This window comes from Phaenicophaeus curvirostris, chromosome 16 (assembly GCF_032191515.1).
Source record: "Phaenicophaeus curvirostris isolate KB17595 chromosome 16, BPBGC_Pcur_1.0, whole genome shotgun sequence".
NCBI classification, from domain to species: Eukaryota; Metazoa; Chordata; class Aves; order Cuculiformes; family Cuculidae; genus Phaenicophaeus; species Phaenicophaeus curvirostris.
The window spans coordinates 3,006,347-3,032,341 of NC_091407.1; the positions used below are offsets into that span (position 1 = coordinate 3,006,347).

At 39.0% G+C, this 25,995-nt stretch overlaps 2 protein-coding genes across 2 annotated transcripts; both read right to left on the bottom strand.

The window, feature by feature from the left end:
- Positions 1 to 607: 607 nt before the first annotated feature.
- On the bottom strand, positions 608 to 3,604 carry LOC138727392 (parvalbumin beta-like). Its single transcript, XM_069869790.1, has 4 exons — positions 3,448 to 3,604; positions 2,700 to 2,832; positions 1,825 to 1,934; positions 608 to 1,355 (listed from the first exon to the last, which is right to left on the bottom strand). Exons 1-4 carry the CDS (start codon positions 3,551 to 3,553, stop codon positions 1,330 to 1,332), a joined length of 375 nt encoding a protein of 124 aa, XP_069725891.1. The 5' UTR covers positions 3,554 to 3,604; the 3' UTR covers positions 608 to 1,329.
- Positions 3,605 to 7,454: 3,850 nt separating this feature from the next.
- Positions 7,455 to 14,347, bottom strand: LOC138727378 (parvalbumin, thymic-like). Its single transcript, XM_069869768.1, is given in 7 exon segments — positions 7,455 to 9,824; positions 11,105 to 11,214; positions 11,481 to 11,613; positions 12,420 to 12,487; positions 14,236 to 14,270; positions 14,272 to 14,302; positions 14,304 to 14,347. Coding segments are annotated over 7 exon segments (447 nt in total). The 3' UTR covers positions 7,455 to 9,798.
- Positions 14,348 to 25,995: the final 11,648 nt, after the last annotated feature.

The window sequence follows — 25,995 nt, forward strand, 5'->3', positions numbered from 1 at the left end:
ATTGTGTAATACGATAATTTCCCCACCACTGTATCGATGTTCCCTTCTTTCTCTCTAATGTCTTATCATACTTTGATCTGCACATACTGAAACAACTTATTAAATATCACATACATTATGAGACTCACACAGGTTTTGACAAGACCAATGACCAAGTACAGACTTTTCAAGTGTTCCACATTTTTCGAAAAGAGTACGTAGGAGTAACTATCATATTGGAAGTACAATGTTCTGGATGGTTAAAGCCATCTAGATGTTTTAAAAACCTGTTTGGATATCTTTTTATCTTTGTCGTGTGTGTAAACCTAAAAAAGCTCATATGCTGTAGTGTCTAGTTAGGTACTGTTTAGCAATTAGTTTCTTTTTGTAAACTAATTTGCTGTTTCTGCTTGTATTACAATAAAATTATGATTCAGCATGCAAAGCAGACCCAACAAAGTATATTTAATCCCCAGGCACAAACGTGTGCCGCAGACCTTTCTTGAGGTCTCCACCCTGCTCCCGAGATCTGAGGCATAGGGTGTCCTGCTTTGGAAAACAAAATATTAGAATTCTGTGCTCCGGGGTGATCTAATCTGTCAAAACTGAGTTGTCAATAGAACTGGACAAGTGGCATGCTAGAAGTGTTCTGACCTGAGTTAATTCAAGCAGATCGAATAGGGTTTTAACTCCTTGTAAGTGGAACAATAGTGCCATCAGGTGGGCAGGAAGGCTGATGATTGGAGATTTCTTGGAGAGTTTTGAATGTATTGCTATATTGGTAATCTAGATACATCATGGATCCAGTTGATCTAATAATAACAAAGGCGGTTTAATTAACGCTAGATCCTGCCATTTAATTAGTGTATGAAACATAATCATTTGCATAAAGAAAGATATAAAAATGTTTGGAGCGTTACATACACCTCTTGATTAAATACCACTGCTGCCAGTTACCATAACCAGGTGTTACACCTGGGCATTTTATTAATTCTAGTTTTTTACCACAGATGCCAGCTTTTTATTCAAATATTGACAATTCAATGGCCCACTGAGATGCTTTTAATTTCTCTTAATATTTTTACTAGAATCTTTAATGCCCAAAATTCAGATTAGCAGAGCAGATTACAATTCAGTCTCCCATTGATATAAAGACCTTCTGCTTAAAACATTGGAGAACATGGTTTAAGTTGTGCTTGCACTGCTTCAAATATTTTCCAGCAATGTGAAATCATTTGCCAGCAACTGTTCATGACCTTCCAGGGTACAAAATAACTAAATAAATAGCAGGCTTGCAGTAGGAAAGATTGTTTATGGCACAGATATCTCGATCTTTATCTTGATTGCTTGTTAAGATCTGACCAGGGCTTGAAACTCTGAAAGAGCAATAAAGGGATGACAAAATGGGAACACATTTTGTAATCATATAATCAAAAAAAGTACTTTTGTAATTTTTAGAGTTAAAATGGGAAACTAAGGATATTTCCTCTAACAGTGATTCCTTAGAGGTAGCAAATTACATACTCATAGTAAGAGATGCTTAGGACAAACGCGTTGTTGCATTTAACTGTCACGTTATACAACAGTTCAGTAGTAATGGCAGTGAATTTATGTACCAAAATGTTATAAATATATCAAGTCAGTTTTGTTCCTGAAACAATCTCTGTAGATGAAAAAAGGGGCTGAGCACCTGTAGCAGAATATAGACAGGCTCCTATGTTAGATCCTCTCTAGAATACAGAGCACCTGAGAATCAGACCCATAACATCCAGTGTACGAGCAGGTACCTGGCTGTCAGGAAGTCTCAATGGCAGGTGCTACTCCGTTTAATAAAGGCAGCCTTACCGTCCACTCCAATTTTACCATCTCCATCACTGTCACCTGCTGCCAGGAATGCCTTGGTCTCAGCATCAGTCAGAGCTCTGGCACTGGCTGAGAAATTCTGCAGGAAAAGTCTGTTAAAGGTGAGAGGACAAATGAGTGAGACATACTCAGTACTGGAAGTATTTAGAATTTGTTATTGCCTGATTAAATCCTTGAGACTATTTCAAAAGCTCTTTGTAACTGATTTCAAATTCAATGGCAAAACTTCCTCTAGCTTCAGTTAGGATAAGGGTGAGAAAGGAAGAAGGTGATGCATCTCAGCACATAAAAATCCTTGATGACATTTTGGTTTCATTGGATTAAAAAAGCAAAATTCGGACTGACTCTCTAGTGGCAGGAATCATCTTCCCCCTTGTCATCTTCCTTCTTTTCTCCTAAGTGTAGACTCTTAAGAGTGGCAAGAATTTTTCTAACCTTACTTTTTAACTTCAAAGACAGATGAATATGATGCGAAAGACAGAATTTGTGTGAAAGAAAGATGAGAGAAAAATATCCCTTTGAATTCAATCTAGTAAAAAATCACCATAATAAAAAGCAAACTCTAGCAGAGCTGCTATTTTTGTATTCAGTCTGTCAGTTATCCCTATGTGAAACAAGTATTTTCACTGCTATCAGAACATTTTCTCATTGTGAGAAAATGCCTTTCCTTCATTATTTGTCTCGCAGCTCCTTCAGCACAAGTACACACATGAATGCATGTGCACATGCACACATTCTCACACAAGCTATTGTCTCATCCAAAGAGATGGAAGGAAATGGAGTATTTCTGATCTTATTGTGCATTTTTAGACAATAAAACATCGGCTTGTTGGTAACTCATTTTTCTATTTACTTACTTCAGTTCATCTTCCTCAATAAAGCCACTCTTGTCCTGGTCAAGAATCCCAAATACTTTGGTGAGCTGGTCTTTGGACTTGGAGTTGAGACCCACTTTAACAAAAAACATTTTGTAATCAAATGAATCAGCAGCTGAGATAAGAAGGAAGAGATGAAGAAAAGTAGTTAAAGATAGTTAAAATTAGCTTTTTGGTCAAAAAGCAACAAACTGGTTTTGAGTTTATTTCAGATTAGTGGAATTTTTCTGTCAATGATCCTTAAACCTAGCTGTATAAATATTAACTGTGGTCTTCATCACTCAAGAACATACATTTGTAAATAGGTACTTCCCTCAAACGTAAATTCACAGAACTTGATGATAAAAATTGTGCCTGTATTGAAATCAGAGGAGTTTTATTACTATTCTCTGAGGAAACCCTAGGATTTCAGTCTTTGGATTTTTCATACTTAAAATTGCTAAAATGCACAAACGATGAGGGGTGCCAATACCTTGACTGGCTGAGATGAAAACTTGCATCTGTTCTATTACCTTGCCTCCTTTTTCTCTTTTTGATAAAACAATCAAGGCTGTAATTAGCAAGCAAACATAATGAGAACATCTTACCATGTATCCTGGAGAGGAAATTAACATTATACTGTCTGGTTTATTCTTTTAGCCTTTCTGTTGCCATTGCATTTGGGATGTTGGGGTAGCAAGGACAAAGGAATCTGACAGATAAAAAGCCTTGTTTAAAACATAAATGTTACCTTGACAGCTCTGTAGGCCGGCAGCAATTTCAGCTTCTGTCAGGATACCAGCAAGAGCCATGTCAAAGCTGTTGTAAAATGAAAAATAATATTGGGTGGAGTTCATACTGAACTTGCTCTGTCAGCCCTTCATGCCGTCTGCTGAGCACAGCCAGGTGTGATTGGTGGGGCAGTTGTAACCCAGGTACCAGGGCAAACCAGGGGAGTTGCCCTGCAGGAGCCGACTGTTCCATCCTTTGGTTCAGATACCTGCAGGCCACCTGCCTTGCTGTTATCTCTAGTTAAGTCTTCAGGTACGCAAGCTGAGGACAAACCAAAGATACTTATAGAACTGGATGGCATTTTCAGATCTTTGCTCCTTTCCATGCATTTTTTTTGTGTGGATTTTTGTGATGTCTTCAAAAGTTCCAGAGGAAAGACTGAACTCACCTTGCCACTTAGTTTTCCCCAAGCCAAGAACAGAAATAACTGTAATGTAAAATATCGGCAGAGTCCTCTTGAATTAATGCTTTTTCTAATGACAGAGATAATTACTTATATAGACCTTAGTTAAGTCCTGTTGACCTTTTACAGAAGTCCTAGAGCCGTGTGATGGCTCAGATACCCCAGGGGATAAGTTACTGTGGGTGACAAGACCTGCTAGCTAATCAGGTTGATATTTATATCCCTAAGGAATGTGCATGGTGTTTTAGACAATATATAAGGTTTAGTACCATACAAAGTAAATCCTCTCAGCTTGCGCCTATTTTTAGTCTAGTGAATGACTTTTGATCTGTGAATTGAAAAATATACATTTTTTTTGTACTGCTTAATGACAGTAACAAACGGACATCTTCATGGTGGACTTAGGCTTTTAAGGGCCTGATCCTGATAGGAATTACCCATGAAACATTACTCCTGCAATTGTCCTAATAGTCTTCAAGTGATACTAACAGATACTACACGGTAGATAAATAGATAAATGATACTACAGACAGATATCTGATGTACAAGTAGAGTCCCACAGATAAAACTTTTAACTTTAAATCACCCCAAAGTATTTTTAATAAGCTGATATGTAAGCTTTGGTTACCGAATTACTGAAATAGGTACTTTGGACTATAAAAGCCTAATGTTGAAGACATTTGTTCTGTATTAATTCATTGCATTGTGCATATTTTAAGTCATTATAAATGCATCCACTTATAAAATGAAGGTCATCAATTGTTCAGCAGCACACTGGAGTGCACGTCAATTAATGGTAAGGAATGAAACTGCAGTAAAATCTGTGATATTTGGTTCTTTCTGTACTGAAAAAGTAAACTTCTATAAGGACTCAAACAGCAGCTAAGCTCATGCTGCAGCTTTTCTCTTACTGGTAATTAAGCTGTCTCATTGAATCTGTTGGAATGTAGTGGCCTCAAGAATGGCTGAAATTAGCCACTGATCTAAAAAGCCATTTCACACCCACACATGCATAAATGTGTATGGGATATCGCTGTAGATTTAAATAATATCTGAGTAATGCTATAACATTTAAAACAAGCCTAACAGTTTCTCAATAGAACAGGTAATTTCATCTGCCTAACAAAACCAGGTTTTACTGTGTTTATTTTTATGCTTGGAAAATATTACTGTCAGGGTGTTACAGTTAGATAAAGGTTCTTGTGGGATATGGCAAAATAGTTACAAACACATGAGCTACTATACTAAAGCAGACAATTTATTAGTAAAGCTTAATGATTCACTCACGAACAGCAAGACAGTTCAGTAATCATAACTATCAGGGATAATAATAAAGCAGCCTTCATGTCCCTATGTTGTAGCATGGTTAGGCACAACGTTTAGCAGGCGTCCCTGCGATGACACATTGGGTCGTGGGTTGTTGCTGCACCTTGCCACAAGTTCACACATTATTTATAGAGGTTTGCATCCTGCCATGTAGGTACTAGTGTGTGCCAGGAGGCAAGCTCAACTCCACCCTTACGTTATATAATTGCTACTTGTTGTTGCTTGTGTGCAGACCCCAGTCAAGGGTCTTTCCTTCATCCTAAGGGTCATTATTTCGTCTTCTTTTGTCTTCCTCACTTGTCCTTTGGCCGCCTTTGGCTGTCTTCCCTTTGTTGAAGGTCACTTGGAACTCAAAGTTTCATAACTCGGATGGGAAATACAGCTGAGCAAGTGCTTCTCCTTTTAACTATACAGTTCGTCATTGTTCTTAACACAGTCTTTCTCTTGTGATGTATCAAGTGCTGGTCAGGCATTGGCTTAAACTTACAATACAATACACCACCTCTGCAGATCAAGTAATTTTCCATCTCCCGTACACAGGGAGCTCATTTCAGCTCTAAGATCAGTTTGTTCTGAAAGCCTAGGAGCTAGAACAGAAAGTTATTATCTAGGAAACACCAGCTGATTAATATCTAGTGATGAAATGAATGTGATTCCCTTTGAGTCAAGTATTTGGATATTCTACTTTGACATAAGTTCCCCCTTTGAACTTGGGGCCGTTGCAGGGGAAGGCATTGTCTAGGGGTACCTTCTCTTCATATTGTAACTGATATGGTGATCTGATTTTCTTTTCTGGAGCTTGATATACAAATCTGATTTTCTTGTTTTCATGAGTGTAGGATATGCTGATGAGCAAGTCAAAAGTTCTGGAGCAGCCAAATCCCAGCTGATAGACAGTTTGCTCTGTAGGCCTTTGGTACAGCAAGTGTAAGTCCACACCAATGTAATGGTATCTTTCTGGGCTTGCAAGCAAATACGGAAATTAAGTTTCATAAAATGTGAACACTTCAAATCAGTTCATATTCCACAGCATCCTCTTACTAAAATGTTTTAAAATATATGAACAATTAAGCATGAAAATGTTAGGTACTTGTCTCTTCAGCAATTTAATCAAGATGTATCTATTTCAGTAACCCATTCCAGGAAATTAATCCAACCTTGGCCCCCTCTGCTCACACTGTTTGTGTGAAGAGCTCCAGGCGCCTCTGATGATGCTGCATCAAAGATTTTCCACATGGGCTGGCTGCTAACTCAAAGAAGAAACTTTACCAGTCTATGTGTGCAATGAATGTTCTGACATCTCTTGCCCTTTCTGTGCTCTCTTACTTGTTAGAAGATGACTGTGAGATTTTGAGCAGTTGGAGAGCTGAAATTGAGTCTGAAATTTATAAATGGCTCTTTATCAACATAATCCGAAGTTTCAGTTTAAGAGATGATGGATTCGGTGGCTAGGGCATTAGGGCAGGGTTGAGATATTGAGTTCAACACCTTGGCCCTTTATATCCTTTTTCAAAGAGGTTGCATAGAGCAATAGAATTTTTTCTGTGTTTACTTCCCACTTATAGAGATCATAGTATGTCTTTATTTCAGAAGTATTCAGAAGATTAGAGTATAAAATGCTCATACAGGATAATGAAGGGACTGAGGTGTGTCTGAGAACTCACAGTCTTTAGGCTCAGTGGACCTCAGATCTGCCATTCACATTTTGGGTTGTTCTTTAATTGTCTAAAGTAAAGGTAAAACATATAAACAACATTTCCTTTATCCTGGGAATTACAAAGCAATGTTATATGAGTAGGACAGCCCTGAGGAAAGGTTATCAGTGTGATAATATAAGGTGGTGTTAGATCCTTTCTGATTTGATGTATCATAAACAATTTCTAACAGAATTTTGTTTAACTGTACTCAGCAGTTTTTTATTTTTGTACTTCATTCATAAAAATTTGGTGCAGAAGATTCAATCCTTACTTATGAGGTTTCCCAGAGAGATTATAGAACCTCCATCCTTGAAGGTACTCCAACTCAGCTTAGAGCAACATGTCCTGAGTTGGCCTTCTGAGGAAGCAGTTGGATCAGAGACCTCCAGAGAGCCTTTCTAGCACTAATTACTCTGTGATTGTATACCTTAATTGCAGTAACAGTATGATGTCACCATTTTATGACTTCAGATGGTATCTACATAGACATCCTGCAATCAAAGGTTTTCTCTAGAGTGATGATGTTGTCAGGTTCAGATACTCTCCATGCTGTTCTCTAGGAAAATTGAAGGCTGCCACTGCCTGAAGTTAAATTCATTTAAATGAACATTCCAAGAGAACTCTACATTTTTGCAATTTACTTCCTTTAGGTGAAAAGTATTCTCTTCTAGTTTGGTTAACTCTGAATATGTGGGTCCTGGTGCCAGCAGTGGACTTAATAGGGGCTAGACATGGTTCTGCTGAACAGTCTGTGGGCTTAAATTTTAAACTGGGGACTTTTTGGAGTTCTACCATAATTCCTTCTAATGAAATGGCTGGATGGTTTTACTAAGATTCAAAACTCATCTTCTTGCCATGAGTTTCTGTTTAAGAAGAACCCATAAACAAAATTCTGTAAGTTTTACATGAAGTTGCAACAGACACAAGAATTGCCTGATTCTCAGAAGTACTTAATTCCCCCTTGTGGCAACAGAAGCCAGCGATGTGCAGTTGCTTAGTGTCTCTGAAATACGGGGTAGGCCACTTATGTAGTCTTGCATTTCTTGCATTCCACATGAGGCTTTCAGACATGCAAGGAATGTAGTATCAGGTCTGTCACTTATGGTATCGTGTGTGCCATCTGCTTGTGAACTAGTGACATGATATTTCGGTGATGAACAGCGTGAAGAGCTAATGTATATATTACATCTGTATATTGCTCCAGATCTGGATTGCTCTGGATTTTTTTCTTCAGCAGACAGGAAAATGAATAAGTTAGAATGAACCAACAGAGGCTCATCATTATGCAAAATATTTCAGTGCTGCAATTAACAGCAGCTATAATTTAAGCCCAGATTTAACATCAAAGGCAGTGGGGAGAGAATTAGGATTTATGTTCATTATAATTCTGCCAAGGCTTCAGTGAGTCTGATTGCTCGAGTTCCTCTTTTGCATTAGCCATCTTAAATCTGCCAAACAGCTCCTTGCATGCCTGAGTATGAGTGAGCTGCACTTGCCTCACATAATCATCTCACAATTCATGAAAATGCCGACATTGAACGTTACATAAAAGTTCCAGAATGCTTTGTTTCTCCTCTTCTTCGAAACAGCTGCCAAAGGATGTTATAATTATCATCCAGTTTCAGCAGGGAGTATTAACAAGACAGCCTGCTTGTAAGCTGGAACCATGTCATGGTAGATGGGAAAGGAGAAAACTGTTGGTGGGGAAATTTCCAGCTCACTCAGCCAGAAAGGCACAACATCTACTCAGTCTGTTGAGCTCTGCACTTAACCATGAACATTGTTTACTTTGTTCTTTAATGAAGACAATGCTATAACAAGCTCTAAATCCTCCAAGACACTTACCAAAGGAAAGACTAGTTCTCAGTAATTTTCTGACTTAAAAAAAATTGCTAGTATTTTGGATTATATAGATGATTATTCATTATAATAGATGAAAGAATTGAGTAATGGCCATTGTTTAGCAACGTAACAGAGCTTTAAGGTAATCAAACAGCAGGACTGGCCATTGTTTTATCTGTAGAAAACACAGAAATTCACAGGTGTGGTAAAGTATTATTCTTTTGTCCATACTAAGAGATAATAAGCAATATGTTCATGATTCACAGAAAAACCTCCAGGGCCATTTGTCAAAGGACTGTGACTTGTGACAGTGTCAGAGTTGGGATTAGACCCTTCTCCTCTATCTCACAGCTGCCTTAGATTTCATGAGAGATAAATCTTCTTAAGGGAGAGTTACATTTCAGGCCATAAACACTTACCGACGATGCGTGCTGTAGTGTAGTGCTTCATTTTGTAAAATTACCAACAAACTTTCTCAATGCTTTGAGCTATTTGTCAACTCCTGTTAAGTGTTTTTCTCACACTCTTAGGGTTGGAACTTAATACAAATTATTTTTGCTATCTTGTTAGCATTGCTTTTCCTCAAGGAGCATAGAATTATGCAGAAATAAAACTCAATTAAATCAGTGCAATTAAGCCTTAGAAGATATCATATTGTTTAAGATCATGAAAACTGTGTCTGGCAAGTCAGCATGGTCAAGTAGGAGGATGGAAAACCTTTACAAAAATTAAAAAGCAGCTTTTTTCCCCCAATGCTTTTTTAAAATCCAACCCCCACCCCCTTCCAGCCATGATTTCAACATTATGAGTGGTTGAAAATCACAAAGTGCCACCCTTACAATGGAAATGTAACAATAGCACGTGACCAAAACATCTGTACGTTGCAAGATCTCTCAGCAATCTGCTGTGTGAACTTGATGCATGGGGAATTGTTAATGCCTGAAACAATATAAAAATGTACAAACACATGCTGAGTGCGAAGTGCTTGTTGGACGAGGTAATTGGAAGAGTCAGTCCAAGGTTGTCTTTGGTGTAATGCTGTTTATGCCTTAACCAGGGATTGGAATTCTGTGAAGGAAAAAAATGAGAAAGGCATGGAATAAACATAGATGAACATGTTTTTTAATTTCTTTACAAAAGACAGATAAAAATGACTTAAACTCCTGGCTATGGAGGGCTCCCAAAGTTATTGTAACACTGCACAAGCTACTGCTAAACTGAGATTCTGGGGGTGTAATGGATTTTTCACTCCTGAAAAAGAGTAAGTGCAGAGAGGAGGAATGCGTCTGTGAATCCATATTTGTGGGAAATCCTGACTTAAAGGTAAACTATCTTTAACCCGTTATGAACTCTGATAATAGCCAATAAAGCAGAGAATGAATTTGGTTGAGCCATTAGCTTTCAGTATGATAAAAAAAAATACAAGTAGTGTTGTTATTTCAGAATGGGAAATGGAATGGTTAAGGGCTAAGATCTGCGTAGTATAATGCCCTATTTGGGTCTTATAAACATAAGCTGCAAAAGCTGCTGCTAAAGCAAATTCCTCCAACAGCGTGTGTATCTCTCCTCCCAAACTCTGGCTAAGATTAGCACGTGTGTCTGTTAGAGTTATTGCCACCTGTCCTAGTTCAGCTCAGACAGCCCTGTTTTCAGTGACTTCATCTCTAATATATGATGCATAATGTCCTATTTTCCTTTGCTGTAATTTCTAGAAGAAATATCCTGGCCAGTTCACATTATCCCTGTGAGGGTTTCTTTAGGAATTTGATTTAGTTTCTCATAGGACTGCCCACTGAAATTTGCACTTATAATTCTCCGGCACAAGATTCTGTGCTGCATTGCAGCAGTTCTAGTCTTGAAAAACAATACCAGTCTTATTTTACATTACTGAATTAACCACTCAGTACTACTGGCCAATGTTTGATAGTGGTAGATGAAGAAATAAGTTTATGTAGGTGGAACTGCATTTAAAAGTGAAAGTGTCATATGGGCAGAAGTGCAGAGCTTCCACTGCTGAAATGGAAATTCAAAGAAAGAATAGGTGTTTCGGATGTTTTAAAAATCTGGAACATTGAGTCCATGGAGCAGGCACACGGCAGAATTAACCTCAAAGCTGTTATTATTGATTGGAAGAACTGGCTCTATGTTGGGCCTAAATATGCTGTTGCTGCAACAGAGACAAGTGGGAATACACCTGTGAAAATAAAGGAGTATTCCCTGGTATAAAAATAGTGGCAGAAAGTACCAGGCCAAAGTACTTGGGTGTATTCTTCATGCCACGGTTTAAATGCAGCCCTAAATGCCTGCATCTTAAAAAAATAATTTTATGGAATTTCTAAAAGTCTTACCTTCCACTCCAATTTTGCCATCGCCATCAGTGTCACCGGCAGCCAGAAATGCTTTGGTCTCCGCGGAGGTGAGGACTCTAGCACTCGAAGAGAAATTCTTCAGAAACAGCCTGAAATAGAACAGGGTAGAGTACTGTGATTGAGTTTTATTCTCTGAGATGTCCTTGGCGTATCGGCATTTGTGGTTTTCTTGAAATCACACCAAAAAAGCTATAAGGTAATATCTGCTCTTATAATCTGAGGAAATCCATGCAGATTCAAAGAAAAACAAGGAATTGTGTTTTGTTTCTAAACAGCAGCAGGTTTCTTCTAGGTCACGCAGCAAGTTCAAATGTTTACATTGTTTAAAGAAACAGAGCAGCTGAAGAGTACTTACTGAAGCTCCTCTTCTTCAATGAAACCACTCTTGTCCTGATCAAGGATTCCAAAAACTTTCTTTATTTGATCAGGAGTTTTGTTGGATAAACCAACCGTGGAGAAGAAAGATTTGTAGTTGAAGGAATCATCAGCTGGAAGAAACAGAAGTTGTTTAAGTATTTTCCCTTGAAGCTGTTACTACTGCATGTATCCCTTGGGAATACATACATCTTTTCTTAAGCATCAGCCTGCACCTCTTTCTCTTGTTCCCCAGTGTAGCAAAAGAGAAGATACAGTGGATAATTTTGCTTTTTGATTCCTTTGTGCTCGTGGTCCTATATCCTTTCAGCCAGTTTGAAGTTTTCTGCTGCAATGCACCATTTGCTGAATAAGAATTTATGCAATGTGTCACATGCAATTAATAATAAATATTTAGAGGGTGCTGCTGTGGCTTACAGACCAACTCCTGTGCTTCGTTTTCACTAAGTCCTTACTTTGCTGAAGTATTTGGCAGAAAAGTACATAACTCACAGTCAAATTAGCTCTTTGAATATTTTGAAAATTGGCTTGATCTTGCCAAGGAACTCTTTAAAAGAGCTGAGGCCAGTCATTGCTTCACAAATGACACTTTGATTCTGCAGGCTGAGGCTTTTTTGACATTCTGAAGGAAAAGGGTAACTATTTAAATATACATTTTTAACAGGTTTTAAAATTGCCAGAGATTAGAGATAAGCCAGCCCTAACTGAAACTGTGGCCCTTTAATTGCTGCTCTTCATCTTGAGGAATGTTGCGCACCAAATGACCACTTGTGAGACTTTCTGAATTCAGGAGGCTGTACTGTAATGTAGCTAGAAAGGGATCTCATGGGGAAGGAATCTAAGAGGAAAATGATAGGCATGTCATCTTAAGACATAAAAATGATATGCATCTTCTGGCTGCAGAGAGCCCATTCCTTACCCTGGCAGCTGGAGAGAGCAGATTCAATATCTTTAGCAGAAAGGATGTCAGTGATGGCCATTGCTGAACTGTAAAATAAATTAAATGTGAGCTACTTAGCCATTAAAATGACTTCTCTACCTCTTTCATGGCTCTATTTGAAGTTGCTGCTGTGACAGTATAGGATAGAGGAGACATTATTCATCTAATTGTAAGCGGAGCGTACTGTAACAGATGTCTGCAGCAGGTGCTTCCCCTTGAAGCAGGATAATGAGGGAGGAATTCTGCATGGGGGAGTGTGGGGCTTCAGGAAGATCTGATGGCTGTGCTCCACTGGGAGAGTGAATCAAAGTTGTCTAGCGCCACAAAACTTCATGACCTCTCTGTGGGTTCTCCTGGAGGTGGGTTATTACTCAGTTAAAACTGGCATGTATTTACAGCATACATAAAGGATAAGGCTCAGTGTGGCCCCTAGAACTACATCTGGAATAAATGTAATTGGAATTTAAAAGTTCTAGTGTTATTGGCAATAAAGGTAATGATATTTTCAAAGAATGAAAATAATATTGTAGAGTAAGTAATAGTGGTTTTACTCATTTCAAGAAAATTTAAATTTGGAGAGTAACTTCCCTTTGTTTAGTTGCAACAATAAATTAACTGTGCTATAAATTTGGCTTACTGGGCTGTTGCATCATTAAAAGACTACATTTCAGGATAGCTTTATAATAAGTTTTCTTAAGTATGTTGAGGGGGCAGTTGTTAATTCCATTGAGGTGATAATAAACCAGATTTGCCATTTCAGTACACTGATATTCTTGGAACAGAGGTATTGAGACTTAATATTCATTTCTGGTAGAGTGGAGGAGGCATTTTCTTCTGATACAGCAGCATTTGACAAAAAAGACTCTTTGTCCCATTCAGCCACCAACAGCTGCAATAGTTGCCATGTAATATGTATCACTGAAGAAAATGCTACAAGGTCTGAATTTCTAGTCAGTATTTTAGTGTGAACATAGCATCAATGCTTTTACAGTCTGGTAACCTGCTCACAGCAGTGCAGACTGGTTACAATTTAAAAAATGTGACATTGCTGTAAAATAGCTCCCTGTTAATGAAGGAAGGGGAACTAAGACATTGAAAAATTATTCTAGAGAGACACAAGAGAAGATAAATATCTTTTCATGAACCCTAACATCTTCAAAAACATCATTCTTCCTGTCTAAGCATGGAAAGCAGCATTCATGAGAAGGAAACCCATGCTGGTAACCGTTTATAGTCTGTGGCTAGTTAGAGGACTACACATACGTTTAAGCATTGCCTGGACTATGAATTGGTGCCTCAATACCTGTTGGTTTGCAGCAGAGGAAATTGCCCATCATTTCAGTCCCTTTCTAAATATCCCAGAATGTGTAAGGAGACAATGGGACAAATTCTTGCTGATGGCAGTGAGTACTTCTCCAGCTGTGACAGTCAAGTTACTTCTGTTTTGATAGAAATTGTTTTGTCCCAGTGGCTTCTTGTGCAAATTACTTCCCCCTCTCAGTGCCAGGGAAGATAATTTGTAGCTCTGCCATTCACCTTATTTTCTCTGATGACAGGATTGAAATTGAGAAAGAGTTGAAGGAAAACCTAAAAATCGCAGCATTTTTTACAAGGGGCATCGTTCCTGTCTTGTTCCATCCTGTGGTCTGAATGCTGATTCTTTTCTATGTTAGCTTGTAAAGATACTGGAAGCTAATATAAGAATAGATATTTTAATTGCATAGCCGCTTTCCATTTAGGGAGCATTTTGCTTTTGAGTTTCTTTTTCTGAAAGCAGAGGATCTAATCAGCTTACCTTTGTGGTCTTCTTGACTGGATAAGGAAGCAATCTGGTTGGGAAGAATGTACTTGCAGTGTGTCTCTAGCAGAGCTGAGCTTGCATATATATGCTTTAAGTTGTATACCATATACAGATTTTAGATTTCAGCGTCACGAATGCGGAATGGTGTCAAATGAACCTGCCTAACTAATCATCTTGCACTATTTTTATCTCAAGAGAATACATACGATATTTGCAAATGAAACAAGATAAGTGGTGAGATAGGCGAAAAGGACAGAGTCCTATTAAATTTCTTCTGATTTAAGCAGAAAATACCAACTTCTTCATTTGATGTAAGGCAGAACAACTGTCTTCTATGCTTGATCCGAGGAGTCAGATGAAATGAAGCACTACTAACTTCTGGAGAGATGCCTTTAAATGTGATAACTTGTTGTCTTATCTGTAGACGCTATATGTGATTAAATTTCATCACTAGAGCACTTAACAAAAAAAAATTAAAATATCCTCTTCAAATATTTTATGTGTAGCAAGCCTTTTGGGGAAAATTATAGTCGTGTTGTTTCCCAGAATGTCTGGTCTGTTGTTTTGAAAAAAAAAAAAACAACCCACACAGTGAATTTGTTGCTACAGGAGGTAAAATAATATTATGTCAATCCATGGGAACAGTTGGCTGGGGGAGGGTATTTTGTCTGGTATGTTTCCAGAGAAAATCTTAGAATTCTGCAAGGTTCTGACATCCTGTTTAGTCGCGTATGTATGAAGCAAAGGGGTTGTGATCTACCCAGCTGTCTCTGAGAAAAAGCCCCTGAGCCCTACATGAAAGATCTTTGCTTTCAGAATAGAGAGAAAAATTTTGATAGCAGCATCAGTGCAGAGAACAAGATGTGAGGAGTGTCTTTGCAATTCTTTAGCCTGCCTTCTGATCTCTTTTAAATAAGTCATTATTTTTTTTGTTACTTTTTGGCCAGGGCTAATTCCAAGTGTTCCTTTGTGCTGGTTAGCATTTCCCTCTGAGGTGGGAGGCAAACATAGCCAAGCACTGAAGCCAATGACTAATAAATCCTAGTCTGAGGCTGAAAAAGCAGCAAGTGGGGTACCTACAATACCTTAGTGCATCCAACACTGTTAGCTGCTGATGAAAAAGCCACAAGACTATTGCAAAAGATACTGTGTGGAGAGTGGGTGTTATTTCATTTACTACATATATACACATTAGAAAAATTATTGCTTCGAGGTTTTCTTGTTTTTACAAATTCTGCACGGCTGTCCATGAAGAATTTTCAGAAACAGATAATTCTTGTGAGAGGAAGAGCTGTTGGTTAAGAACGGCTGTGGATGATCTCTGCTTTCCCAGTTTTCTGAATGGGTTGTTGACCAGCTGACGTTGAAAAATTTCAAGAAGAATTTGATGGATAGATATTTAATACTGGCTCTTGTTGCCACCGGTGACATCTGGTAGAAGGGATACAAATATCACTTCCCCCCAACCAAACTCTTCTAAGAAATTACTTTTATTATACTTGGGGGAAAAAAAATCCTCTCTGCTGTGCACACACCACCCTCTTCTCCTCCTTCAATTTGGAAAATTGCCTACATAGTGCCAACAACTGATGTGTAGTAAGTAGAACATCCACCACAAAAACTGATGGCATGATATGACTTAATGAAGCTAAGTTAAGAGGAATGCCAAATTCTGCTGAAACTCTTGGACTGCAGGGGTCTACATGGGAATTTGGGCCCTGGTGTCTGTTTCCGAGAATGTATTTGATTTTAGATGCAATGGCTTCTCATTTTGCCCTGAGCTAATTCCACATATGTTAACCCCTGCCCCCACTCTTCCCTTTAAAAATAGCATTGATTGCTGTTATTTCCCTTAATGCTTGTGGACTGTTGCTATTAGTTTGAACTTTTGTATGTGAAACACAGAAGTCTTTAAAAGCATACTTTGTTTTCTAAGAGGCTTCAACAAATTGATTCTTTTTGTTCTCTGAATGACTTATGGCTCTAGTCTGTTGAGGTGCATTCAGACTCAAGCAAATTTTTGGAGTCACTTCTGCAGTGAGATTGGAGGCACTAGAGGTCCAGAACACATGCACTGGCTGGCAGGATCAAATGCACAGGGATCATGTAACTCTATTTACAACCAGCCAACAACCATTTTATTTTCAAGCCCTAGATTAGAGATTGCAAAAACATCTGTCTGGTCATTTTTACTTTCCCAAATCAAATAACTGTTAGTAACTTTCCAGCTGCCATCCAGCTTGGCAGAGAGAGGAACTGGGGAAATAGTAAGAAGATATCCCTTTCAGATTGTTAGGTTACCACTAAAAGCAGTTTTAAACACTCGAACTTGAACATTTCACTTTGCTACGGTCTCATGGTCTTCTAGAGGACTCTGGAATGGAATGCTCCTCTTTGGTAGTTTTGTTCTTCCCATTTTTTTATCTTAACTCTTCCAACACCTTAAGTTAACTCCCAGGTTGAAAAGCTGCATTTCAGGCCTGGCTGATGTGTATTTGAGTGTTGTCCAAATGTGGAATTTGTGTCTCCAGGGCACACACCGGAACTGGGGAACTCAGAAGCATTCCTTCCTCCATCATCAGACATTGCCGGCAAACAGCAAAGCACTGGCAAGAATTAGAATAAGGGCTACTGAAAAGTAAGCTGAATTAATATGAAGATTGGGACAAGAGACATAATGGCATCAGAGAGGAAAGCATTAAGTCTTTACAAACAAGAATTCATTGCGCATTTGGGAGCTAAGCCTGGTTTAATCAAGTAGTACATCAATAAAGTGATTCCACTGTTCAAATATTTAAAGAATCAGTGGGGTGAAAAGACAGAAGTGAGCATTGTTCTTCCTGTACAGTGCTGCGTTTGTGCTGTAGCTACTGAGTAATAGCAGTGTCCAGATAGTCCAGTGATTTCAAGCTGTATTGTATAGAATAGAACAACACAGACAGAAAATGTGAGTGCTTTTATTCATTTATGGACAAACCACATTACATTCACTATGACTCCCATTACCAGATTGCTACAGTCAGATATAAAGTCAATCACTTCAAATCAGTTGCTCTGAATGAAAAAACAAATTTATTGTATTCCAGTGATAAATTCACATAGCAGTCTTTCTCTGAACTGTAATGGCCTCCATCTGAGCTGAATTATAGCCCTGATTGCATTTTACTGAAAGGATACACTTAAAAAGGAACTTTACTAAACTGGAAACTGCAGGACGAAAAGGCTGGGTCAATGTCTAGGACAGGAGACCTGTCTCCTCCTTAACAGAAACTCAGATCTGGTTGTGACTGGTTAGATGTTAGAGCAGAAAATGTCCTTGAACTGTTCAGAAATCGACCATGAGCTCTTGCTCACACCAGAGCAGTAATACGGCAGTAAAAGGGAGATGCTTGACTGCATCTGTTATTCCCTGAGACAATTTGCAGAGTAGCATTATAATACATAGACAACAAATAGGTGAACAAAACTCTTGAGGTTCTTAGATAAATCTTACAATCTTTGAAGGATTTGACTCATTGTTTAACTTTTGTATTTGGAGGTACTGTGTAGCATCCTCCAGACTTGAAGATCCGGAAGGTGAGAGCAGAAGGTATCTTGCTGATTCCTGAATTCTCTGTATTTTCTTGTCCTTTTCTGAGTAGAGGTGGATAGAAGCAGCTGTTAAGCAGAATGAGTGCTTTGCTGAATTCAAAAAGTAAGACCATTTTGCATATGTATTGTATGTCCTAGACAATGCTGAGCTGGCTGTACAAGCAAGCAAGTTCTGGGCAAAATTTGGCACTTACGATTTTTGCTAGAATGTTAATTATTTCTGTGCACAATGTGACGCTACTGAAATTTGATTATCAGATGAAATATGAAGCCTTTACTAAGCAGTGCATCAAAGCTGTTATCTCAGAATACCATAGTGAGGTAGTTTCAGAATACCAAATCCCAGCTATCTCCTGAAAGTTACAGCTATATAAAACTTCGCTTAACAGCGATGTTGAAAAATGCATGCTAATCAATGTAGAAGATCTTCCCCATCACATAACCTTACAATTGATGGTGTCATCAACAGCAGAGACAGTCATTTAAATTATGAATGCTTCTGATTATGAATGGTGGAATTTTGGGGCATAGGAATTAGTGTGTGCATTATTAGAGCTAGTAGAATTCAAGTCATGCTTTGGAGAAAAGTACAAAGTTAGACATGGTTTAAAGTTCATGAATATTTGGGTAACCAAGCAAATTATTCTATCAAATATGTAGGTATTATAAAACAGATAGAGGCGCATCCATTGAGTAATGTTTGAAAGTTGTTCTAAGCCTTGTTCTAAGCCACTCTTAAAGTAAAACATCTATAAGCAGTAATGTCAGTGCCTTTCTGGATGCAGGCAGCTGAAATGATCGGCTTAATCTCTGTCAGTCTGTTCCATTTTGATGGAGCTGGTCTAGGGAGCTTTCTGATGTTCAATGACTCTGATGGATCTTAGGAAGAGTTACTTCCTACATAAGGATGACCTGCTCACCTGGCACATTTGCTTGAACATCTTCTCTAATCACCTTTATTTGCAGAATAAATTTCTGTTTAGATGCTGGGTTTATGGACAGCATTTAGCTAAGTGTTATTATATTAACAAAACAAAGAAGATCATGGGGACTCAACTTCTGATATGGAGGTCGCTTTCCAAAGGAGGATTTCCTTTGGCTGAGAGGAATTGAATTTCACGCAGGTTTAAAACTAGATGTATGAAAAACATGATCTGGTAATCAGGCATCACTTTCACTGTGTCTTGGTGTCCTAATTCTGCCAGTTCTTCAGCAACCTGCTAGAGTTTTCCAAGGAGAACTGTGTAAACAATGACAGTGGCAAAAATAGCAAGACGACTCTTTGAGAAACAAAACCAAACAGTAAAATGCAAAATAGAAGTGCAATCCTTAGAGGTTAAAATTGATTTTACACTATTCTGTTGAGGAAAGCATCCACAAACCTTGTGAAGACTGCACTCTAGAATATTCCTTGTGTAGGGATATTGCCTGGGAGGTGGGATTTGAGAGGGCTGGCTCTGGGATGAGGCTGTGGAGCTTTGGCCTTTGTTATCTCAGCTTGTCCAGTGAGCCTGGTTAGAGCCCATGGCAACTTGTGGAGATTGCAGCTGGCTCTGTGCGGTGCAGAAGCCATCATTACGCAGCCTAAGTCAGAAGTGCAGGGTGCCTCTAGGAAGAAAACCAGACCAAAGTTCTGCTTTCCAAAAGAGCAAAATCTGTTTTGAGATCATGTCTCATTACATATAACTGAGGAGAGTTTTTCAACTGAGGAGACTTTTTCTTGTTTATATAAAATAATCCGAGTAAGCCGTATTGAAACAGAGCAGCAATTTTCTTCCCTAAAGCAATATCACTGTGCATATTTCAAAGAGCAAGCAGTGGACTGTATGCCAGCTGCTGCAACAGTTTTACAGCCCTGCTATAAGCAGTAGGAGTAAGACTGAGTATCCTGACCTGCTTGCCTATAATGACATGGGCTTGATATGAGAAATTCAGAACTGAGCTAATATAGTTACTAAATTGTCTGTGTCCAGGGAATGCTGAACACATGTGGAGCAGATGGAAGAGATTAAAAAAGCATAGAATTATGGATGAGAAATGTTCACAGTTAAAGCAACAAACATGAGATTTTAATGTATGTTGCTTTCCCGATTATTTTGATGAGTGTTAGAGTGAAAGGGGCTTAATAGGAAAACTATTGTTAACTCCACTTAGAGTCAAATTAATTTGACTCAAATAAAGCTTTTCAAAATTATCTTTGTTTCCCTATACTCCATCCTAGCAAAAGCAAATCGGCATGTTTAACTCCAACACTTAATTTAGGACCATTTTAAGTTGTCTGATGAATCTGATAATTCAGCTTGTCCTCTACTGTTTCAGCTACTAAGGAAATTCCAGTTAGAATCTGCTGGATCAGATATCCTGTGTCTCAGCTGACCCAAAATCCCCATGATGGCTTTAGCACCATTCTTAAGAGAACCATGCAGACTTAGTGACTAGCAGACTTGTTTACCTGACATGGCAGAGGGTTTAATTTAAAAGGTGGACTTGATGCAAAGGCAACACTAGGAAATAGGAAAAGACCATGAATATTACTTCAACTCTGGGGTTTTCTAAAAGGACAGCTCTCAGCAAGCTGAACAGCCCTACTTCGTGTTAAGACTGTTTTTATGGATCCCTGACAGGGTATAAAATTACAGGCTGGTCAATGCAGATAAAGCTGACACATGCTTTCAAGCATAGCGAGAGTTTAGGGCTATATTTAACAAAAACACTGAGTTCTGTGTTTGGGTACAACACTCTGCCTCCGTGCCCAAAAGAGTCACTGGAATCCAAATTCTCTCTAGCTTCTCATGTTGATTACATCCCACGTGCTGATCTCAAATTTTATCAGATTGTTCTTGTTTGGGGAAATGGGTATGGCTTTCAGCTAAGTACCTGGAAGATATCGTCTTTAAATGCATTCATTTTTAACCCTCAAGGTCTCTTTTCTCCATACTCTTGGTAAAAAAGCAGCATCATATTTCCTTTCTTTTCATGCAGGTGACAAGCTGGGGAGAGGGGACACATTTTCTGATGATGCCTAGAGCACATCTTTGCAACAGAGCCAAAAGCGTGTCCTGCACAATGTGAACAAACCCCCTGTTTTTGCCTTTATCTCATTGTTGATTACATTAGTCTACTAGATCTAGGTTTTTGAAAGAGCTGCATACTGAATGCTGTTTTAAAACTTGCTGTAGATATCATAGCAGAAGCTGCTGGTGCAGTGGAAAACCTGGGCAAAGTGACCCTTCTGAACACTGAAAATTGGGCCCACACCCCAAACAAACGTAATGCACCATCTGTATTGTGTTGGCTTTTAAATATATGCAATTAATGTTCTAAAGTCCATTTCTTTGAATCATATGTGACAGGAGTCTTTCCCTGATGGTAGCGGCTATTTCTATTCTGAGGAACACTGAGCACTTTCCAGATCTTTCTGAGATAGTTTGCATCATCTGACATTTCTGCAAGGCAACATTTGCTCAGTGGTGAATTGGGTTGTAACTTCTACAGCTATGAAGTTAGAGGAAACAGGAGTCTTGGCAATTTGCTAAACAGAGCTCTGGTAAGGAGTGAGTGGGAATTTAATGAATACAGATTATAGAATCGGTCTCTTAATTTGTTTTGATTAGGGTAAAGTGCCTATATAACAGGAGTTCTTGTATTTCATTAGTTAGTATGACAATGCTGAAATTTATTAAGTGCTCCTATTAATATTCTTTTTTCTTTTCTTTTTTGGTCTCCTAAAACTTTTTGATTTCTCAGCATTGGGATTGTGGCCTCTGAACTTAATATTTGTATTTAAATCCTCCCAGCTGAGCAATTTACAAATAAATAAAAGCCAGTAGTACTTGGAAAGGATTTTCCCTTGTACGTGGAAAGGCAGGCTCTCTATGCGTGTGCTAGCTACGCTAAACCTTTCTTCGTGATTTTTTTGTATTTATAGTTTTATAAGAAGAGGATGCTCAGAGAATTGCACTTCATAGCAACTGATAGTAATCAAGTATTTTTATCCTGTGTTACGGAATCCCTCTGCCCAGAAATAGTTTTGCTTGGCAAATGAATCATGTTAAAATCTCAGTGTCTCACCCTGCATATTCCTGCAGTCTCTCCGAGACCAGCAGTCCCCCCGTGTCCTGCCTCTTTAGTCTTGCCGGTTCATACAGCGCAGTGACAGTCACTTTGGCTGATGAGGAATGGACACAGCTCCTCTGGGGGCTGCTGCTGTTATCTCTGTATTGGCTAAAGAACAGATGAGATTGCAGAATGAAATTAACTTTCCCTTATGGGAATAAGTACAATACACAGCCTGCAAAGTGTTCCTGGGCCCAAGACAAGGAAATTCCATGGCTTTTTACAGAGACTGGAGTAAGATGCAGTCTTCCAAGCAGAGCAATCATTTATAAATTATAGAGACAAACATACAATATTTGTAAATGCCTGCTATAAAGAGGCTTCCTGTTTCCACTGAAGTCAATGGCAGAATTCTTATTGATTTCAGTGCCAACAGAATCTGCACTGCAATAAGACAAATGTTTCCCATTAAAATGATGATATAATTAGCATTGGAAAGCTGCTTAATGACATGAATATGGTAGTTCCAGAGGCTGTGGATCGTTTGTATGAATTGAATCTTTCTTTGTTTCTCTGCTGCTTTAATTTATAATTAAATAATGTCCTTGTTTTTAGCAAGCTCTATAATTTTTTTTGTCTTGTACCTCATCATAGTTAAAGCTGTTGTAGTATTATTATCAGTGAAACCTGCTTTGTGGACTCTGGCAAAACAAATGGGAGTTGCTGTTAAGGTGATGTGGTTACTATCAGTCATATTCTTCAGAGTGTGAGCTATATTCTTAAATTTACTTTCCAATCAAAAGAGGAATATTTCAACATATGGCCAACATATTGGTATTTTTTCTATACTTCATTTTGTGCTGTACAGTTCATCTTGGGTTGGGAAGTGAAACAAATATTGTTATGGAGAGCAAAGAAACAGTGCAAATATATTTATGTATTTCTAATTTTGCCTTTGGGTGTTGAATTGCTCTGGGTTAAGTTGCATAATGATAAGTAAAGCAACTGGACACAATCCAGTGCAAAGTGATGCATAGAACCAGCACTTTTCCCCCCCTAGTGTGTGAAAATTTGTATCAGCAAGAAACAGATAGTCTAACTTGCATGGAGCTGGAGGACTGCCTGCATTCTTTTAAAATGAATCATTCTTCAGTGCAGACACAAGATCCCCAGCCTGCTGAAGGTACGAAGTGACATGCTGACACTGGGCTACATTAACCCTCCATCTGCACCAACTCCTCTGTATCAACGTGACCCTCACAAGTACTGACCACAGAGCTGTGATGAGGCAGTGGGGACAGTGGTTATTGTGCAGTGTTATAGCACAATACTGCTCTTTGCAAATCCATACTGGAGCCAGGGCTAGAGCCAGGGTTAGATCTGAAATCTGCTAACATCTCATCACAAATCCAGTACATTAAGCCCCTCATCACTGGTGCTTTAGCATGTGGTTCCTTGGAGTGGCCTGGCTGCAGAACTCACCATCCTGTCCAGCTACTTCTTGTCCAGAGGATGGGGCAAGGTGCATCCTTTTAAAGGAAAAGGCCAGTTATTGCTTTTCTACTGGTATCAGATATATTGGTTGTTACAGGCTCAACAGTGATCCTAAATGTAAATGCTTAGGGTAAAGGTTTTGTTCTTTAAGTGTCTTTCACTCTGAAAATGTAACATGGGACTTTCTATCATCTGTGCACCAGGGATCCCCCATGTATTAAAAAAGCCTTTGGTGTTAAAAGGAAATTCCACTTTTTAAAAAATAACTTCCTTTTAAAACAACCTTCCAGCATCAGATAGAGAGTAATCAGAATAATTATTCTGGTTTGCTTTTCTTCTTACAGTAAAAAATTTAAAGCTTTCTATTTTTAGTTGGCTGTCCAGTTGCTACTTCTATGAAGCATAGCGTAACAGTATTTGTGTGAAAGAGAGGAAAGGTTCAATTCTAGAATGAAGCACCATTTTGGATCTGTTTGTTGGGTTTTTTTATTTTCAAAATCCACATTCTTGGGGAGGTAGCTGCTGTACTGGGATTTGGAGCAGTGCAAGGATAAATATGTAAATAAGTCAGATTAGTCTCAAGAGTAGGGAATGTTTTAAGCAGTGTTACAGACTAAGCCAGTGTGAAAATGTGTGTAAAGATCATGGAGATTTTGACTGTTGCTTAATCAGTCAATTAGAAATTCTGCATGTAGTTTTTTTCTCACTTTGTCCCCTCTAAATATGACACAAACACATAAATGAATTGAAGCTCATTTATCTTACTTTGGTAGGTGAAGATTTGTTGCCCCATTGTAATTAAAAGCAACTGTTTATGGCTGGCTTAGAGACCTCCCAAAAGGTGAAAGCAGCAATGGGAAAGCACGCACATCTTTCTCTCCTGTGATAGACACTGCTGTCCATGGAATGTACAGCAGACCTTTTTGAAACTGCTGGGATTTATCAATCACCTTGATTGTTTTGATAGACAAAGAGGCAACTGAACAAATGGTAAATCATCACGGATGTGGTGATGCATCTCTGTAATCTCTGAACGGCACTCAAAAGTTCCGGTTCACCAGATGCGTTTTAATGGCTCTGGTGTTGCTGTGATGCTGCTGGAGGGTGACACAGAGCAATACCAGTGCATTTTTATTCACCCCAGACATGCACGTTGCACTATTGTACTTTCTAGGTACATACCAGTCAACAACCGTGAAACTAATCTTCGCAAAGGATGTGGCCACCATCTGTGGACTCATTAAACTCTACACCCACTTGGCAGTCTGTCCTTGCAGATTAGATTATTTTTGGAGTCCTCTGTGATCATGGAGCAGGAAGGATTTGCCTAAGAGGAAATGTCATAAGAATAGGATGGAAAAGAAGAGTGAATTCTGTCGCTTAAAGGCTGGTCCTGGAAGAACAGAGGGGATAATGCACTAATCAAATTCTGACAAGGTATTAAGGAGAAAAGAAAAGAAAGCATTTTTGAGCTGCCTGCACAAAAGCTGGATGCCTGAAAAATAAAGCCATTCTTATGCATAGACATAATTTTGATTTAGTTGGCATTAGTGAGGGGTAAGTCATCCAGCTATTGCAGCCATTGACATCAATGCATGCAAGAAAGGGCCTCGCTGCTGGTGATGCCGAGAAAACTTGGCTGTTCTGAGATGAAACACAATGAATACAGATACCTAATCCTGCCCAGCTAGTATCAACACAGGTAGCACCCGTTACATGTGGTACACGTTGACATGATTGTATGAATAAAGCACATGAAAGCAGGTCTTGCAGAAGAAATATAAGTAACAAGGGTGGTTGATAACAAGAACTGTTTAGGGAGAGTTTTTCATTGTGATCAGTGAGGTCTGGTTGTCTTTCCTTCACTGTGATGTTTATCTAAATGTAAGTTCTTTAAGCAGAAGCTGATCCAGACTAGGGTGAAAGGCAGGTGATCCATCTCTGACATGTCCTCTGCAGTCTGGCTCTGATGCAGCCATAGTGGCAAAGATGGAGAGATCAGCGGTTTGTTCCCGTCAGGGCTTGGCTTGCTGCAGCTTCTTGCTTTGTGTTTTCTGAGAGACTATGCACTAGAAGCAGAGAATGGAGACTGAAGAGAAATATATAGAAAGGAAGAAGGGAATGACCAAGAGACAGGAAAGTAGCAAGAGAAAGTGTGAACAAGATCTTGTCTTGTACTACATCTCTTAGTCGATCTTACCTTTCTTCTTTTTTGCTTCTATTGTCTGAACTTCGCAGGAAGCCTACGACAAGTGTGATAAGCCTGCAGACAGTAAGTTACAGGCTCTGGTAGGATTGACATCAATATATTAGGAAGTCTCTTGGCTTCCTCAGTTTTTTCCCCCTTCCTATCTTACCTTAATATGTTTGTTATACTTCATAAGACTTGTTAAAATGTGAAGCTTTTAGACATGGAGGATTTGCAAACACCGATGTAGAAAGCGCTTGTTCAAGGACCAAGTGTGTGAAGTACTCGCCCAGCTTGGCTTGCAGCCACCAGCCTGTCTCCGGCCCCTCTCAGCATCCCGGCATCCCGGCGTCCCGGCATCCCGGCATCCCGGCATCCCGCCGCTCGCCCCGTCCAGAGCGGAGGGAGGTTCGTGAGCCCCACCG

Excerpts from the sequence above, each read along its gene's own strand:
- LOC138727392 (XM_069869790.1), bottom strand. The coding sequence starts at position 3,553 with ATGAACTCCACCCAATATTATTTTTCATTTTACAACAGCTTTGACATG. Across the intron at positions 2,833-3,447 it reads CGGCCTACAGAGCTGTCAAG|CTGCTGATTCATTTGATTAC; the intron begins GTAACATTTATG and ends TTCTTATCTCAG. Across the intron at positions 1,356-1,824 it reads TGGTAAAATTGGAGTGGACG|AGTTTCAAGCCCTGGTCAGA; the intron begins GTAAGGCTGCCT and ends TTGCTCTTTCAG.